General features: G+C 45.6%; 1 protein-coding gene across 14 annotated transcripts; it reads right to left on the bottom strand.

The window, feature by feature from the left end:
* Positions 1–893: 893 nt before the first annotated feature.
* On the bottom strand, positions 894–16,020 carry LOC138730634 (nuclear transcription factor Y subunit alpha). Of its 14 annotated transcripts, none has more exons than XM_069875977.1 (10): positions 15,893–16,020; positions 11,742–11,863; positions 9,633–9,713; positions 7,138–7,284; positions 5,754–5,885; positions 5,035–5,140; positions 4,723–4,889; positions 3,785–3,958; positions 3,337–3,438; positions 894–2,581 (listed from the first exon to the last, which is right to left on the bottom strand). In XM_069875977.1, exons 2-10 carry the CDS (start codon positions 11,814–11,816, stop codon positions 2,528–2,530), a joined length of 1,038 nt encoding a protein of 345 aa, XP_069732078.1. In that variant the 5' UTR covers positions 11,817–11,863; positions 15,893–16,020; the 3' UTR covers positions 894–2,527. The 14 variants fall into 14 exon arrangements, with proteins under 14 accessions (XP_069732078.1, XP_069732076.1, XP_069732077.1 ...); XM_069875975.1 differs by having other exon boundaries at positions 9,630–9,713; XM_069875976.1 differs by having other exon boundaries at positions 9,633–9,716.
* Between the last annotated feature and the right edge of the window lie 150 nt (positions 16,021–16,170).

Raw genomic sequence — 16,170 nt, forward strand, 5'->3', positions numbered from 1 at the left:
TGTACATACGCTCTCAAGAACTATATACAAAAATGCTGCAAGTTCAACTAAAGCCAGTTTTTTGTTATTCCTTCACTAAGAGAGCTACACGTTTCCTGAAATGGGTGACCTCACGAGAAACATGAGGTAAGGATTTCACAGATGCCAACTGAAGAGAATAAGCACCATGCTCGAATTGGCCATGTATTTTAAGGCGGAAGCAACCAAAGGCACCAAAGATGCCACCAAAGCAATGGAGGTAAACAAACACCTTTTCAATCATTAGAAAAAAAATACAAATACTTGTGAGCAGAGTGATAGATTTTTAAGGTAATTTAAGTCAAAATGAAAAGTTTATTTGCACATCAAGAACCCAGGCTGCTTCTTCGAATTGCTTCAGGCGCCACCCATCATACACCAAGCAGGCTCTCCCTCACCACACCTCATCAGCTGCGTAAGGGGAAGGATACGGAGCTAAACATTCAGAAACATGAACTGAACTGCATTTAGAAAAGCCAGCTGCCTAACTACAAACACCCAATCTGTGCTGCTGCTTTGCTCTTTCACTGGCTACGCACCTCCACCCACAGCTCAGCTAAACACTGTCACCCTTCGTATGCAGGCAGGCGCTCTCTTCCTCAAGATTATCTGCTGCCAAGGGAGACTCTAGCGCTGCACGCTTCTGCTCTCTCCTCTCGCATTCCTTCCCATCTTCTCAGGCTCCTAACCACAATATTGGTCTCTTCTAGCCAAAGCAAACTCAGCTTTCAAGGCGCTGTCTTTTTATATCCTCCCAGGTCTTCTACAACTTGCTCTTTTGTCCTCCTTCTTGCATTTAGTCACAACCTTTCAACAAATGGAAAAGACATAGGAGAGAGATAGTACAGATTGCATTTTCCAAGCCGCATTTCCTCTTTTTGTCACTTGAAAACAGACTCCACTGAAATTAAACCCATCTCTCCCATCCTTGGATGCCTTCTCCAAATACACCCCATCCTCTGCTACTTTAGCACCTCCCTCACTGACAATGCCAGGTAGTATTTCCAATCCCACAATTAACTGTTGGGACGTAGTTTTGTGTTCTACAGAACACAAAGTGGAAGGGATGGGTCTATTGCATGCAGGTGATACACGGAGAGCCTGTGAAATGCATTCAAGATGGGAGGAGTTGGGCATGGGAGGATGCAAGCATCACCTGTTCAAATGCTTATGAACAACAGCTTCCGCCTCCAAATTTCAAATCAGTAAGAACGGAGTAAGCTTAAAATCTGTAATGAGCTACGGAGTTAAAGATATGTTTTGTCGAGTTACTCAGCAAAAAGCCAGCTAGAGGTGATGAAAATGCTTTTCAAATTGTAAGTACTGCTCCTTCATTAAGTGCTACTTTTTTTTTTTTTTCTCAAAGAGGATAGTCTATAAAAAGCCTGGAGAGTTCATCAATTTGTGCCTTTCTCCAGTCACATCAGGATGAGCTGAGTTGAGTCACCCGCTGCTTCTGCTGTCACTAAACAATCCCTCACTCTGTGCAGAACGAGAACTGCAGAACTGATTTAGGACAGACGTCAAGGAACACCGTCACAAAGCTGGTCAAATGCTGTCACTCTGAGACTGCAGATCTTGTCTTTTCTCGAGGAACCATGCACTGGACTGACAGGTTAGAAAGACGATTAAAAAAAAAATCCTTTGGAAGCGACTCCCTTCACAGTTTTAACCCTTTTTAGACTAGCATCCCCTTTTCTTCCAAAGCACTATATACTGGCAATAAACATACCAAAAAACACCACAAGATTGCTTTAACTAATCAAATCCTTATCCCTGCATCACCCTCTCCCCTCTTACTTCTTGGAACGGATACACAGCACATCAAGTCCTGTAATCATCCTGAAACATTTCTATCACTGGGACAGGCTGGCTGACCTTTTCCCAGAGAAGAGGTTGCTGTTTACACATCTTACAAGCTGGAACTTAAGAGAACCCCCCTTCAGTTTATGCCTGTTTCCAAAGTGCACGTTCAACAACAGGGAACAGTCCCAGTGACAATGAAGTCCAAAGGTGTAGGGAGCGGATGGAAACCAAATCTTTGCTGGGAAAACAAGAGAACTGTGGTGTAGCCACAGCCTGCAATAAACAGCATTGTGACTGTACAGAAGGCCCACCACTCCAAGAGGTCTCTGCTGGCCCTTCGGCATGTCAGTCTGTGCTGATCACCATGAGTGGCACACACTCATTCTCATCCATCCACGGCCAGTTAATGCAAAGGACGTTGAAGAGAGGGAAAAAAAAAAAGACATGAACAGTCAGACTCCGAAATCCCTGCGGTGGATCAGAAGAGTATATCAAGAATGTCGTTAAGTTCCTATTTGTTGAGTCAACTGCAGTTAAAATCTCAATCACGTTGTGAAAACGTGGCGCTTGTTCTGTAGAAAAGGGTAGGCTGTGATACGGCAATCGTCCCATTGAAAGACTCACTTCACACACTGGGAAGGTTGGACAGACTCGCAGAAGGGATGGGAACATTACTCAGTTACTTTTTCTCTTTCTGCAGTGGTTAGGAGACTCTGATCATCTGTGTCATGGCTTCTTCATTGGTCTGAGTTGGATCCTAAAGATACAAAGCACATATGTTGTAACTGCAACATTCTTCCGTAACACAAGAGAGGAACATGCACACAGTCAAGAGGAGATAGTCCCACCTGCTCCCTCTCTCTCTGAGCCTGACATTATTCCTGGATTTCACACAAGAGTAAAAGTTCCTAGTAACATGATGTTTCTGGTTATAGGGCAGACCCAGTAGTGGTCTGGAATTTGGGAAGGATTCCACTTCAGAATATCTTCCACTCAAGCCATATGACGGCTTTAAAGCACTAATCAACACCAAAATTTGCTAAATTCTACTCTATTGTGTCCCTTTCTTTGAAAATATGTCCTTACACGTTACGTAAAACAACAGGCAGCTAAGAATCAGAAAAACAATATTTAAATTTTTCATCAGATGTAAGATAAAGTGTTTCTACCTTTAATTCATACCCTAAAAAATACCTCCGGTATGCAACCAGAACAACTGCAGAGATGGCATTTCTTAAGGAGAAATATAAGCATTCACTATTGGCAAAAGGAAGAGAATACATTTCTATCAATATCCCTATAATTTCATTACTCAAGGCAAACAGACACTTGCTCTCCACAAGAAACGAGACATGAGGTTTCTTTACAATGCTTGAAACAAATTCAAAGGCAGAAGGACAAAGACAAGCAGCCCCATACAGAACAAACAAAGCAGCACAAAGACACCTCTAAAGCTCATTCTGAAGGGCTGAATGCGGCACTTGTCTAACGAACACACAAAATTCTACTCGCCTGCATGTGAGGGCTGTCTTTCTCCTTTGGTGAGAAGAAACGTCCACCTTCTCCCCGCTTCCTGGCCATGGCATGACGGTGTCGGGATTCATGCAAGTATTTCTGCAACAATATGAAGGAGGCGATGAGAGACCAGCCCACTATTTCTAGTGCAGTTCTTCCAGTAGGGGACATTCCTGACTGCTAGAAAAGCCTCACCAGTTCCCACCGTTCCCCAAACGTGAAAACCTAACAATAAATACCTATTTGCACTTCAGCTACACACACACGCACACCAGTTAAAAGCATGAAAGGAAGCAGGACGACCACCAAGCTTAAAAATTTACTCTGATGTTGCTTATGAAAAACAACAACTAATAACTGAGGAACACTTTAAGATTCAAGTCCTCAGTTTCCAGCAGAGAGAGGGTTTCAGCAACCCTGTATTAGATCCAAGTTGTAGTCTCACCCTTCTTTCTTTGGGAATTTTTCCCTCTGCTTCCAGCTTAGCCCGTGCCTGCCTCCTCTTCAGGATCCGATGATACTGCTTGGCATTTACATAAAGAGGCTCCTCTTCCAGCATTTCTGCTCCAGGCAAGGGTATTCTCTGGATAGCTGGGACTGATCCAGCCCCAGGTACCATCTGTACAGAGAAGAGTAAGGTTCTTGCAGCTCAGAATGCAAAGTGAAGGCAAAAAGTAATTACAAAGAGTTAAAATGGCAAGTATTTGGGTTTTGTTCAGAAACTGCAGCAAACAAATCCGAAAGGAGTAATAAAGCCATTCTCAAACTGCAGAGCAGATTTAAACAAACCAATTACACATCAATTCTGCCTGCGTTTTTTCTGATAAAGGTAAATACACAATTCTATGACCACATTACTGCTTCTTGTACAACACAGCACACAGGACATGCCAATTGCTTCCCTTTCTCTCTGGATATCACTTATTGGATTGTTATCATAGTTTCAGGGCACTTCTTCAGCAAATGCGGCTCGTAGAGCTGCTGACACCTACTGGGGACAAACAGTAACAGTCAAGTCAAAAGGTCTCACTGCAAAGAAACCAGAACTGGAAAAAAAAGCCTTCTGCCGAGTCACTGAAACAAATACTGAGGGATCCTCAAGAAAATCAAATATTGAGTCACCCTTTTCAAAACTCTGCCTATCAGTTAACAGCTCATCTTGAATTTCAGTTACTAGATGTCTGACCTCAGGGATCTGCTCCAGGAGAGACAAAGTACAGAACACTGAGATCGCAATCGCACACACGCCATCAGAACAGAAAACCTTTGAACCCATGGTAGTTACCAAGAAGACTGACCATGCTAAGGTGACATCAATCTCACACAACACTTTGTGTACGGGCACCTTAGGGCTCAACCACTAGTGGAAAGTTCAATACATACCATAACCATTCCACCTGAATTGACAACGTTCCCAGCAACTGGCAGCGTCACTGTGACTGTCCCTTGGCCGCTGCTGGTGGTATTGGTGTTGGCTCCTGTTTGGACAATTTGGGCTCCAGCCAGGCTGGCTGCGGGAATGGTGATCATGCCTGTAACAGGGACTGTAACTTTAAGAAAATAAAAGACAAAAGAAAAACAAAACAACCAAAAACACGCACACAGAAAGAAGGGAACACCATTAGTCCCACTTCTGGTTTTTATTCACTCATTCTTCTACAATATAAAAACATCTAGAAACCACCAAGTTCATACCTTGTTGCAGAATGGTTCCATCAGCGTTAACTGGCTGATAGACTATGGTCTGGCCCTCAGTGGCTTGTGCTACCTGTTGGCCTTGAACTGCTATTTGCTGCTGTGTCTAAACAAAACAGAGAACACAGGAACTTCACAAACTGATGTTTTTTCAAGTTTTACAATTCCTGCATTAACACATGGTGCTTAAGGGGGTTCAGGCATCTATTTCTTTCGCTTTGTTACCAGCATCAAGAAATAGGATGGAGCACAAACCAACTGAGCAGTAGAGAAAATACCTAAAGCACCTATTTCTTACAGTCATATTTAATACTGAAAGAAACTCGTTCTAGGTTTCCTGTCTGTCAATGAGAAACGAAGAACCATTCTGCACAGAAATTTAATTCTGCTCCTAAACAAAAGGATCAGCAGAAAACCTAGGTATGACTAAAGCACTTCACAAAGTGGTACAAGTATGGCAGTACTTCAGCATTTCAAACTTCAACAAACAGACAAAACCCACAAACCAATAAAATACAGAAACACAATGGATAGAGACATGCAATCTATCTAGTCTGCCCCAGAGTTAGGTATGCAAACTCTACAAAAACATGGAATTTATTCTCAAGTTCTCCTCAGTATTAATAATTCCTCCTTTTTTTTTTTTTTTCCCTTAAGTCATTTGTCAAGTTTCTCCTTCTCTTTCTCTCCAGAAAACCCTTCCATGCTGGTGCAGTTACCTGTGTCTGGCCAGCAGTAACTGCAGTCTGGGGCTGCTGTATAATGATCTGCTGGGTCTGGCCCTGCTGCCCCTGTACCTGCACAGCCTGCCCACCTTGAATCTGAATCTGACCTGGCTGGACCAACTGAATCTGTGGAAGAAAGAGTCAGAAAGGAACATTAACTATGCCTCTTATTTCTCCCTCCTTGGCCTCAGCATTACCAAAGCATCGCTGAGGATGATTGACTGTTGCAAAGAAAAAGAAAGTAGCAATTCTTCTCTTTTTCCATTTTAAAAGGAAGAGATTTCATTGATTCCTGTCTGTGACACTGCAGTCACAGTCATGCAAAAGAAGGAAACAGGGCACGCTGGCATCATCACGCCCAAGCACTTCTCCTCCGCTTACACAATGAAACATTCCAAAGATATAAATTATTCACATAAAACTAGGATTAACAACACCCAGGTGAAAGAAAAAGAGGCCTAAGATTTGAGGTGTCTGTAGATTGTTAATTATCCAGCATATAGAAGGACTCCTGGATATACAAAAAGTTGCCTCCAGGTTTGCTAAGTTGTCGGTCCACCAGTGTGGAACCTTTCATAGATTAAAAAAAGAGGAACTGGAATATGGTTCAAAGATTGTTCTTAAAAAACTAGGTACAGATTTTCCTCCAGCAGACTGTAAAGAACCTAGCACAAAATATATTGTCTTTCAATAAAAGAATTTTTTAATAAACACTAAATAAACTTCCCAGAACAACAAGACATCATGTGGCTTCCTGGACTGTGCTGAACTGCATCTCTAATCCCATTCTCAAATCACTACACCACCTCCATCACGCCACTGTTAGAGCTCTTCTTGCTTTTCAGAAACACACTCTTGAGTACTGGTTTGAATTTTAAGACCGTCTTTTAAACAAATGCTTCAAAATAATTTCTTCTATGCTTTCTACAGTATTACCTTCTGTGCAATCGAAATGTTTCAATTCAACTCCAGCCATCTCACATTAGATGAACTCAAGCATAAGTGCTGTTTTCAAGAAGTTTTCTTAAATAAAAAAAACCCTCTTCCTGTGCCATACATTGAGTAGGCACCAGATCAACTAAACTACAGAGGCCAGTTAGGATAAAAGTAACACCCAAAACCCTCAAAACCTACTCCAACTGTATTTTAACAGACTTCATTTAAAAGGTTTGCACCATCCCATAAACACAAAAATCAAATACAAACAGAATTTTCATTGTATTCTGAGCACAAAGCTCACTGCCACTCATAAGTGGCAAATAAAAGTCTTTACCCAGTTTATTTCAAGAATGCTGAAGCAAACATCTTATCTGACAAGGTGAGAACATTATAGTTCACTTGCTGCAATTAATCTTAAATAAAATGACGGTTATCTCACCTGCTGCAGCCCTTGCGTTCCAGACACCGGAACCTGCATGATTGTCTGGCCCTGACCCCCGGGCACAGCCTGCACCATGATTGGCTGGCCCGTGGATGTGATCAGCTGCCCTCCGCTTACTTGCACCATCAGGGGCTGACCCTGGACCTGGGAAAGAGGAGAAAAACAAACACAACAATGAAAAAATCTGGTGACACGAAGCCAGAAACTGAAGTGACACTAAATGCTTACCTATTTTCATGTGGTGACCAGAGAAACTGAGCAAGTCACTAACCTGGGTTCATAATCAGCATCAAATATCTTTAATTACAAAAGATTTTTCCATGATGGACTGCTGGCTTCAGTAAATTATCTTTTTCTGTTGCAGTCTAACCAAAACTTCCAAGTCTAATTGCAATAAAGCACGAAAAGCATGGCTAAGTTTTCCAGACACAATAACAATCTTCATGCACGGTTCGAGAGCAGAGAGTAATAAAAGAAACCTCATTATCTCACATCACTACTGTTAATCTTTAATTGGGGTTTCTAATGAGAAAAAGCTCTCACTAAGCTATTATTCATCTATTCTGATACTCTGAGGTAGCTTCAACTCTCTCCAATTAGAGGCTTATGTTTCTGTTTCCTACCTGGTACATTACGTGTGATGTTCTTAGAGAACCTTTTCATGGTTATTAAGCAAAATTATAAATGTAGCAACACAAAAACTAGTTCAGTAAGGAGGAGGGAAAGAAATAGAGCAGCAGTGACTGGTGGTGCTGGACTGACCGATCAGTGTACAACACTAGCCTGAACAGATTTTTCAGCACACACTGATCTACCTACAGTGTGTACAGAGTGAGCATTCAATATTGCATATTCTAGAAATCTGCAGGTAGAAAACCCCAAGAACTCAGCGACTTTTTACCATGTTGAGTTCTTCTTGTTTCTAAACAACCCAGAGCGTGGTAATGAGTGATTACCTAGTTCATAAGACGTACTTCACATTTAAGCCATAGAGGTATGGTATTTTCAGAACTATATTTTGGGTAGTTTGAGAGCTTAGCAGGTGAGGATGTTTAAATAGAGAGGTTTCTCCTTTTCTTCTCATAGGTCTTTTTCCTAGTGACCAGAGATGGACCTGGTCTAGGAATCCAGAGACTTGTTTCTTTTGCCAAATTTATAAATCTGCTGTAAGCCTTGTTGTGCTGTCATAGAATCATTGAGGTTGGAAAAGACCTCTGAAATCACCAAGTCCAACCATCACCCCAAGTACCTACTTTGCACAGTTCAAACATGTGAGTGAATTCTACACCAACACATCTACGAAACAATCACAGTTGTACCTCTGCGATCAACGCCCTGCAGAGAATACTGTGACTTCTCAGATCAGCTGTAGGCACTGTTCTACTCCTCAATCTTGTTAACTATCACTTTCAAGACCCTAGTATAATTTGGTCGTACTTGTTTTGAATTACAACAAAGAGAGAGAGATAAGCATGCTCCTGGCAGCCATAAAGCAGCACAGCCAGCAGTACAACAGCCAATAAGCAGAAAGAAAAATGACACATTCCAGGGTTCTTTTTAATATATTAGAGCAAGGCAGGAAAAAAAAAAAAAAAAAAAAGAGAAGAGGGACACACACAACGACAACCAGGCCAAAGTGACCCGGGCGATTCAGGTCAGCCAGCTTTTGTATTTTAACTCTGAACATAAAAAATGCTGTGTTCAATGTTACACCTGGCAAGACCCTCCCAGCCTCTTGGACCTCTGCTCCTCTGAAGGATTAAAAAGCAAAGAAAACCAAAATACTGAGTGAACAATGTGCTACTGAACTGCTACAGCTAGGTTTACCAACTCCTTTAACAGCCTCCTACATGAGCTAATGAAATGACGTTTCACACCAAAACACATCAGGGTTTGAAATAACCTTGCATTTCTTTCTTTCCAATTTGTGATGTATTTACTGTTAGGATAGAGACTTCTGGGTTTCCTTTTGTTGTTCACACATAAATAAGAAATCAGATCTCTTGGTCCCACAGAGGCCAATATTGTCCCCTTTTTAATCACAGATGGGAAAGTTTCACTCTTTAAACTGGTGGGTCATCCACCACCTCCCTGCCTTTCTCTGAGTAGAGAAGACTCAGAACTATCACAGTGGATGTCAGAAATACAGTCTCTTTGAAACTACAGAAGATCTTTGGATTATACCTCTTGACCGCTACTTCCTCGTCCTGGTGTTTTTTCAAGTCCCATTTCAACCACTATTCACTTTAAGAATTACAGCAGTAAGAATTCCTGAATGCATCAGGGTTTCTGGCATACACCTCAGATCCAATGAAAAGCTATAATCCCATACTCCTCACAGAAAACCCGATTGCTGGCATAAAGCACAGATATTACTGCTAACAAATTTTCCTGTTCCCATTTCAAACCCTGGAAAAAACACAGCATTAGATATGAGGCAATGGTGAGAGTCATGCAGTGCTCACAAACACAATCAGAGAGATCACCACTACCTGGAGGGTCTGGACTTGCTGGCCTGAGGCGGATGCCACCTGGGCCTCAGTCTGCAGCTGGACAGCAGTGACACCACCCTGCTGCTGGGAATAGGAACAGGAATAGCTTGAAACATGGAAACGCACAGCTCTGACAAGAGACAACGACACTTTGCTGGAAGAGGGTGAATTTAAAATTCATACAGACTGCTCTTGGAACATAAGGAACGTGAATACGTTAGGCCAACCTAAGGATGCAACCAACAAAACTGTGTGATATTGACGGGCTTCAGAATCCCAAAGAAAATATTTAGAAAAGAACACAAGAGATAATTTTGCAGAATTTAACATCTCAGCTTTGGTGGTTAACACTGCTACCTTTCTGCTTAACGCTTCATAGAATCATGGAAAGTTTTGGGTTGGAAGGGACCTCAGAGCTCATTCAGTTCCAACCCTTTGCCATGAGCAGGGACACATCCCACTGGATCAGGGGCTCCAAGCCCCATCCAGTCTGGCCCTGAACATCTCCAGGGATGGGGCCACCACCACTGCTCTGGGCAATCTGGGCCAAGGCCTCCCCACCCTCACAGGAAAACATTTCTCCCTAAGATCTCATGTCAGTCTCCCCTCTTTCAGCTCAAAACCGTCCCCCCTCGTCCTATCCCTGCCTTCCCTGATCAAGAGCCCCTCCCCAGCTTTCCTGGAACCCCTTTCAGTACTGGAAGGCTTCAATTACTTCAAGTACTGCAAGGCTGTTGCCTTTTTCCTTCCCAGGCTTCTCACTTTGAAGGGGCTCCAGACTTGTTCAGACTGCTTAGTGACAACAAAGACTATGAATTCCTTCCTGAGCAGAACAGCAGCACAGATGACTGAAGCCTAAGCTCCCTCTCAGGCACCCCTGCATCAACATCTTCCCACCACTGACCTTGAAGGACAATCTCGAGAGGTTGCAAGAGCAGTTAAATCTAAAAGCCTTGTCTATCTTTAGCCTCTTTAGTAAGAGTCCCAAAATAATCTGCATTAACTGTGTTAGCATTTTGGGAGGTGAAGGACATCTCCCTACTAAAACCTGTACAACAGGTGTATGAAAAACATTTATTTTAGAAAAATACTTCATGTTAAACAGGCTTTAAAATCAGGTAGTAAAAACGAAAGAAGCCAAGGTACGTTTTTACCTCCTTTTTACTTATAAAGTGTAAAGAAAACCAAATATAACTTTGGTTACTTGTCGGAAGCAGATATTTTTGGTAACTCTCAACATATTAATTTTTCAATCTCCAGTACAATCTTGTTCTTACTGAAAAAGCCAACTTCAATTGAATTCAATGGAAGAAGCTGGTCCTGCTACCAAACCCTCCAACAGGCTGATGACAAAGCAAAGCAAACCTCTCTGAAAAATAACGCAGTGGCTCGTTCATTTGCACGTCAGATTAAGAAACTCCTCCTGCCCTGAACCAGAACAAACACAAGGTGTGACAAAAACTCAGCAGCAGCACAACTCATCTAAAAATGCATTACTGGGTCTGAATGGGTGGCAACAAAAATCTGTAAAACCTTAAAAATCCCAGCCCTACTCATCTGCACATTATAAATTGAACTAGAAACTTCTTTCTGGAATGGATCAATTAATCCAAAGCTACACATTTTGTTGCAGTACATGCACTGTGTGTTCATTTTGGTCCACCTGTAGTTCTAAAACAAACGACCTCAATAAATACTTTTTTTCAGAAAGCTGGAGAGGCCTCTATGGCCTTGAACAAAACCTGTTTCAATTTTGGGCAGAATCTACATTTTTCCCTGTGTGACTATTCGGATTAATATTCCGTTTCATATATATTCAGAGAGGATTTGTTATTCTCATTATGTCACTATCGGTTTGCAAACTCCCAACTATGCTGAAATCTGGTAACTTGTATACCTGCAATTTTATTAACTTTATAAGTATTATTATAATAACATATTTACTTCACTTCAAGCCAAGTCAGATCACTGATCAAGTGGCACAATTCAGCTAAGCCCATACCCAGACAGTATCATGAAGCATTTTGCTGGTTCTGTGAAACTCTGAAAAGCACAGTTTGGTCCATCGGCCCCGGCAAAGCCAGCTCCCCCCCTCACCACCTTTCATACCTGCTGCTGAATCTGCCCAGCCTGCACAACGATCTGCTCTGTGGAACTGTTACTGTTGGCTGTGTACTGCTCCATAGCGCTCTGGCTCTGATACGGCGAAACGCACACCTCAGGCTGTGTATCTGGCAAGAGGACAAGTTAGAAAGGCATGTTATTATTGTCCCCAGGTTTGGAGATCAGCATTATCTTACCGTAGCTGAAAAGCGAGCCATCTGCTGATGCCGAGGTCAGAAGCACAGAGTGAGAACTGCTCTTTAATCAAAGACCTGCTTCTTTTGCAATGTCACCTCACTCTCATGGAGTAACAAAATGAGGATTGTAATTTCAAGAACACGTAACTTGACTTTTTGCTTCTCAGTATCTCAAGCTCAATGGTTGTCACTATCTGTAGTGAACTGAACAGCCTCTCTCCTCCCGTTTTACCCCTGAAGTGTGCATTCTCTGGGCTACACAGTTGCCTACACTACATATTGGTGGATGAGAGAGGTGCTATTGGTAAAAAAACCTCACAAAATACAGAGTTTAGGTGCAAAACCAAAGTACATTTGAAGGATTCAACAAAGGAAAGCGGATCTATTTCTCCTTCCCCAGCGACACCATGCTGCCTTCTCGTATCACTTTCTTCCCTCCTGGCTTTCATACATTTTGATAAATAGCCAGCAGCCATCTCACTGCTGCCATCCTTTCACCATCTCTCATTTCTTGGACCCTTGCCTACAGATATGAAGAACAGGCTGCTGAAATAAAATAGTTGGTTCCATTACCTCCTTCTCCCTCGCATCTCTTCAGCTCATCAACAAGGGAAGAATCCTTACTGCTACTTTTAATGAGGTATTTGATTTACGCTACAAAAGAGTACCTGCTAGAACAGTGGAAAAGCAGCCTATAACTTTGATCTTTGAAGTTTAAAGCAACAAAACCCCAGATACACATAAAATTTAGTCACAAGTGTAGCTGTTGCTGTGGTTACTACTGTAAGGACACCTCTCGCACTTCCCACTTGTACTTTGGCGTTTCGCATTTCTCTGAAGAACCCTTCACTTTTTCATCAAGTGACTCCTCGCTGTGACCTAAGAAAACACACAATGATTTTACATTGTGTGGTTTTCTTGCACATTAACACCAAACATTGCCTACCTACAAAAACGATTTACCAGCCCATATCAGGACAGACCACAAGAGTGATGATTACAGTGCCATTAACACTGTCATAATAACCTGAAAGCCTTCTCAGTCCCTATGAGATCTTTTGTTCAAATAAGGATGGAATAACACTAACCCTGAAGATCACAAAGCCAATCTGAGTCACTGCATTGAAAGGCATTAGTTTTTTTCAGAGATTTTAACTCCACCCTTGACCCATTTAGTAACACTTTTTTACAGCCTGCCAGAATAAAAGAAGATACTTATTCTAAAGATGATGCTGTCAACCAAGGTTCTCAGTTCCATTTTGCACTGTGTACTTAATTTCTGCCCTAAATGCCTGTGGGCTTGTTCAAAAACAGCTCCCACGTGTCATTCTCCAGGGAGGGTTTTCAACAGCAAGCACAGTATGCCAGTAAACTGTACTTGCCAGAAGATCCCTGGCTTCCTTAATACAACAACCAGTAGTCAAATGGAGGCATAATCCTACTTGGGAACGCCTCCTCACAGACCCCTGTCCTGTTTACCTTTCTGCTTAATGCTTTGTAGAATGATGGAATGATTTGGGTGCGAAAGGACCTTAAAGCCCACCCAGTTCCACCCTCCTGCCATGGGCAGGGACACCTCCCACTGGATCAGGGTGCTCAAAGCCCTATGCAACTGGATGAGGTTTAGCAGCACTCCAATCTCGACTCTGCTCAAGGTGTGGCTGGCTAAATTTACAGAGAACAGCCCTGTGCAGGACCACAGTTTTCCAAGGGATTATTCGCTTCTCTAAAAGGCCAAGCACCACTGTTCTGGCATGGCAGGTATATTTTAAAGCAGGGTGATGCGGTCCAGTGGCTCGCTCCTCCCACAGCTGACCGCACAGGCAGCTCCTCCGCACTATACCCTTGCCTGCACTGGGAATGACTTTGTGCTCTGGTTCTTTCAGCACATATTCCTGTATATACCCACACACTATAGAAGCTGCGTCAACACTTCCCATTAAGATAAACTATGTTGGAGCAAACCAGGGTGATAAAGCATCCTAGGACGTTACCCAGCCTGAAAGCATCATTTTAAGAAGTGTTGCACCCTGAAGCAACATCACTAAGGGAGCAGGGGTTTATAGGTTAGCTCCTGTCCTCAAGGACACCCAGGCAAAGGCAGGATTTAAGTAAACAACACGGCCAGGCAACGCTTCTATTGCCCACTGCTCAACACAGTCAAACATGTGGCACCCACATTTGTTTCCGACCTCCTTATCCAACACTCCAGGCACAAAGTTAAACCAGGGATAGTTTTATTTCACTGCAGAAAGGCTTGGACAAGGGAGCTTCCTCAGCATCATGCCCCACAGCTCCTGGGGAAGACAACTGGGGCTCCCCTCACTGAGGAATTGTAGAATTGTTTGGCTGGGAAAGACCTTTGAGATCATCGAGTCCAACCGCATCTGTCCACCGTCCACTAAACCACATCCCTGTGCATCTTATCAACCCATTTTTTAAAACCCCTCCAAGGATGGAGACTCAAAGACTGCCTTGGGCAGCCTCTGCCAGTGCCCTAGAACCCTTTCAGTGAAGAAACTGTTCCTAACACCCAGTCTAAACCACCCTGGCACGACTTGAAGCCATGTCTTCTCATTCTATCACTTGTCACTTGGGAGAAGAGCCCAGCACCCACCTCACCACAACCTCCTTTCTGGGAGCTGCAGAGAGCGAGGAGGTCTCCCCTTAGCCTCTTCTCCAGGCTAAACAGCCCCAGGGCCCCCAGCTGCTCCCAGAAGCCCTGGGCTCCAGCCCCGTCCTCAACTCTGTTCCCCTTCTCTAGATGCAGTCCAGCCCCTCAATGTCCTTCTTGGAGTGAGGGGCCCAAAACTGAACCTAGGATTTGAGATGTGGCCTCGCCAGGGTGTCGATCCCTTCCCTGCTCCTGCTGGCCACACCATGGCTGATACTGGCCAAGAGCAGGTGGCTGCCGGCGTTCCAGACGGGTTCACACCAGCAGCATCAGGAGGAGGAGGGAGCCCCGGGCAAAGAGAAGAGGGTGGAGGAGGAGGGGGCGGGAGGCTCCCAGCCGCACTCCCCCCGGCTCCAGGGCGGTGCTCTACCGGCTCCCATCCCTACCGAGCGCTGCCGGAGCGGCCTCCTCCTCCTTCTCCCCCTCCTCCCTCCCACGCCCATCCCCACTCCTCCCGGCATCCCCACCTGGAACTCCCGGTGTGTGACCCTTCATCCGCCCCGCCCGGAGCCCCCACAGCTCCCAATCGCACCTCGCCGGGCCCCGTTCCCCCAACCCTTCTATCACCGTTACTCCCCGCGGCGCTCCCACCGTTCCCGGAGCTCCCCGCCCGCACCCCTCCTGCCCTGAGCCCCCGTCGTTCCCGGTCGCTCCCCGCCACTATCAATGTGTCCTGCCTGCAATCCCCTACGCCCGAAGCCTCTGCTGTCCCCGGTCGCGTCCTATCGTTCTCAGTGTATCCTGCCTACACCCAGCCGTTCCCTATCCGGAGCCTCCGCTGTTCCCGGTAGCTCCCCAAAGCCCCCCCCCCGCAAGCACCCACCCCCGGACCCGCCGCTACCAGCGTGTCCCGCCTACACCCCCCGTCCAGAGCCCCAGGCCCGCCGTTCCCCGACCCTATTGCTACCGGTACGCCCTACCTATCGCCCCACTCCTCACCCCAGCCCAGCCCAGAGCCCCCACCGTTTCCAGTCATTCCCGGTGCTCCCCCCCTCAATCCTAGAGCCTCCGCCGTTCCCTGCCCGGAGCCTCCGTTGTTCCCGGTCGCGCTCTCCCACCCACCTCCGACCCCACCACTCCCGGTACGTCCTGCCTGCGCCCCCCTCGTCCCCCCCTCAGAGCCCGCACCGTTCCCCGGTGCGCCCCGCCGCTCCCGTCCCCCCCTCAGCCCCCAGCGTCCGCCCGGGCCCGTCCCCGCGCGCGGCCTCCTGACTGGTCACTCGGCCCCGCCAATCCCGGCGTTGGGGCCGGCGCTCGGGGGCTCCATATTGGCTGCTCGCACTCACCGTGCCTCGCTCCCCCGGTTCGGGTCCCGCGCTGATTGGCTCCGCCACCGGTACCCGAAACCCAATCAGCGCCTCCCCTCAGCCGCCGCGCAAAATGGCGCCCAACCCCGAACAAAGGCGAGCGAGGGGGCGGGGGGGGCGCGCGGCGCATGCGCGCGGCGCCGGCCACGCCCCCCACCGGCCGCGCCCCCCCTCCCCGCCGGGCCACGCCCACCCTCGTCCCCGCCCGCCCGCGGCTTCTGCGCCTGCGCGGGCGGGCACCTCCCGCAGTGCGCATG

The sequence above is a fragment of the Phaenicophaeus curvirostris genome, chromosome 24, assembly GCF_032191515.1.
Source record: "Phaenicophaeus curvirostris isolate KB17595 chromosome 24, BPBGC_Pcur_1.0, whole genome shotgun sequence".
Classification (NCBI taxonomy): domain Eukaryota; kingdom Metazoa; phylum Chordata; class Aves; order Cuculiformes; family Cuculidae; genus Phaenicophaeus; species Phaenicophaeus curvirostris.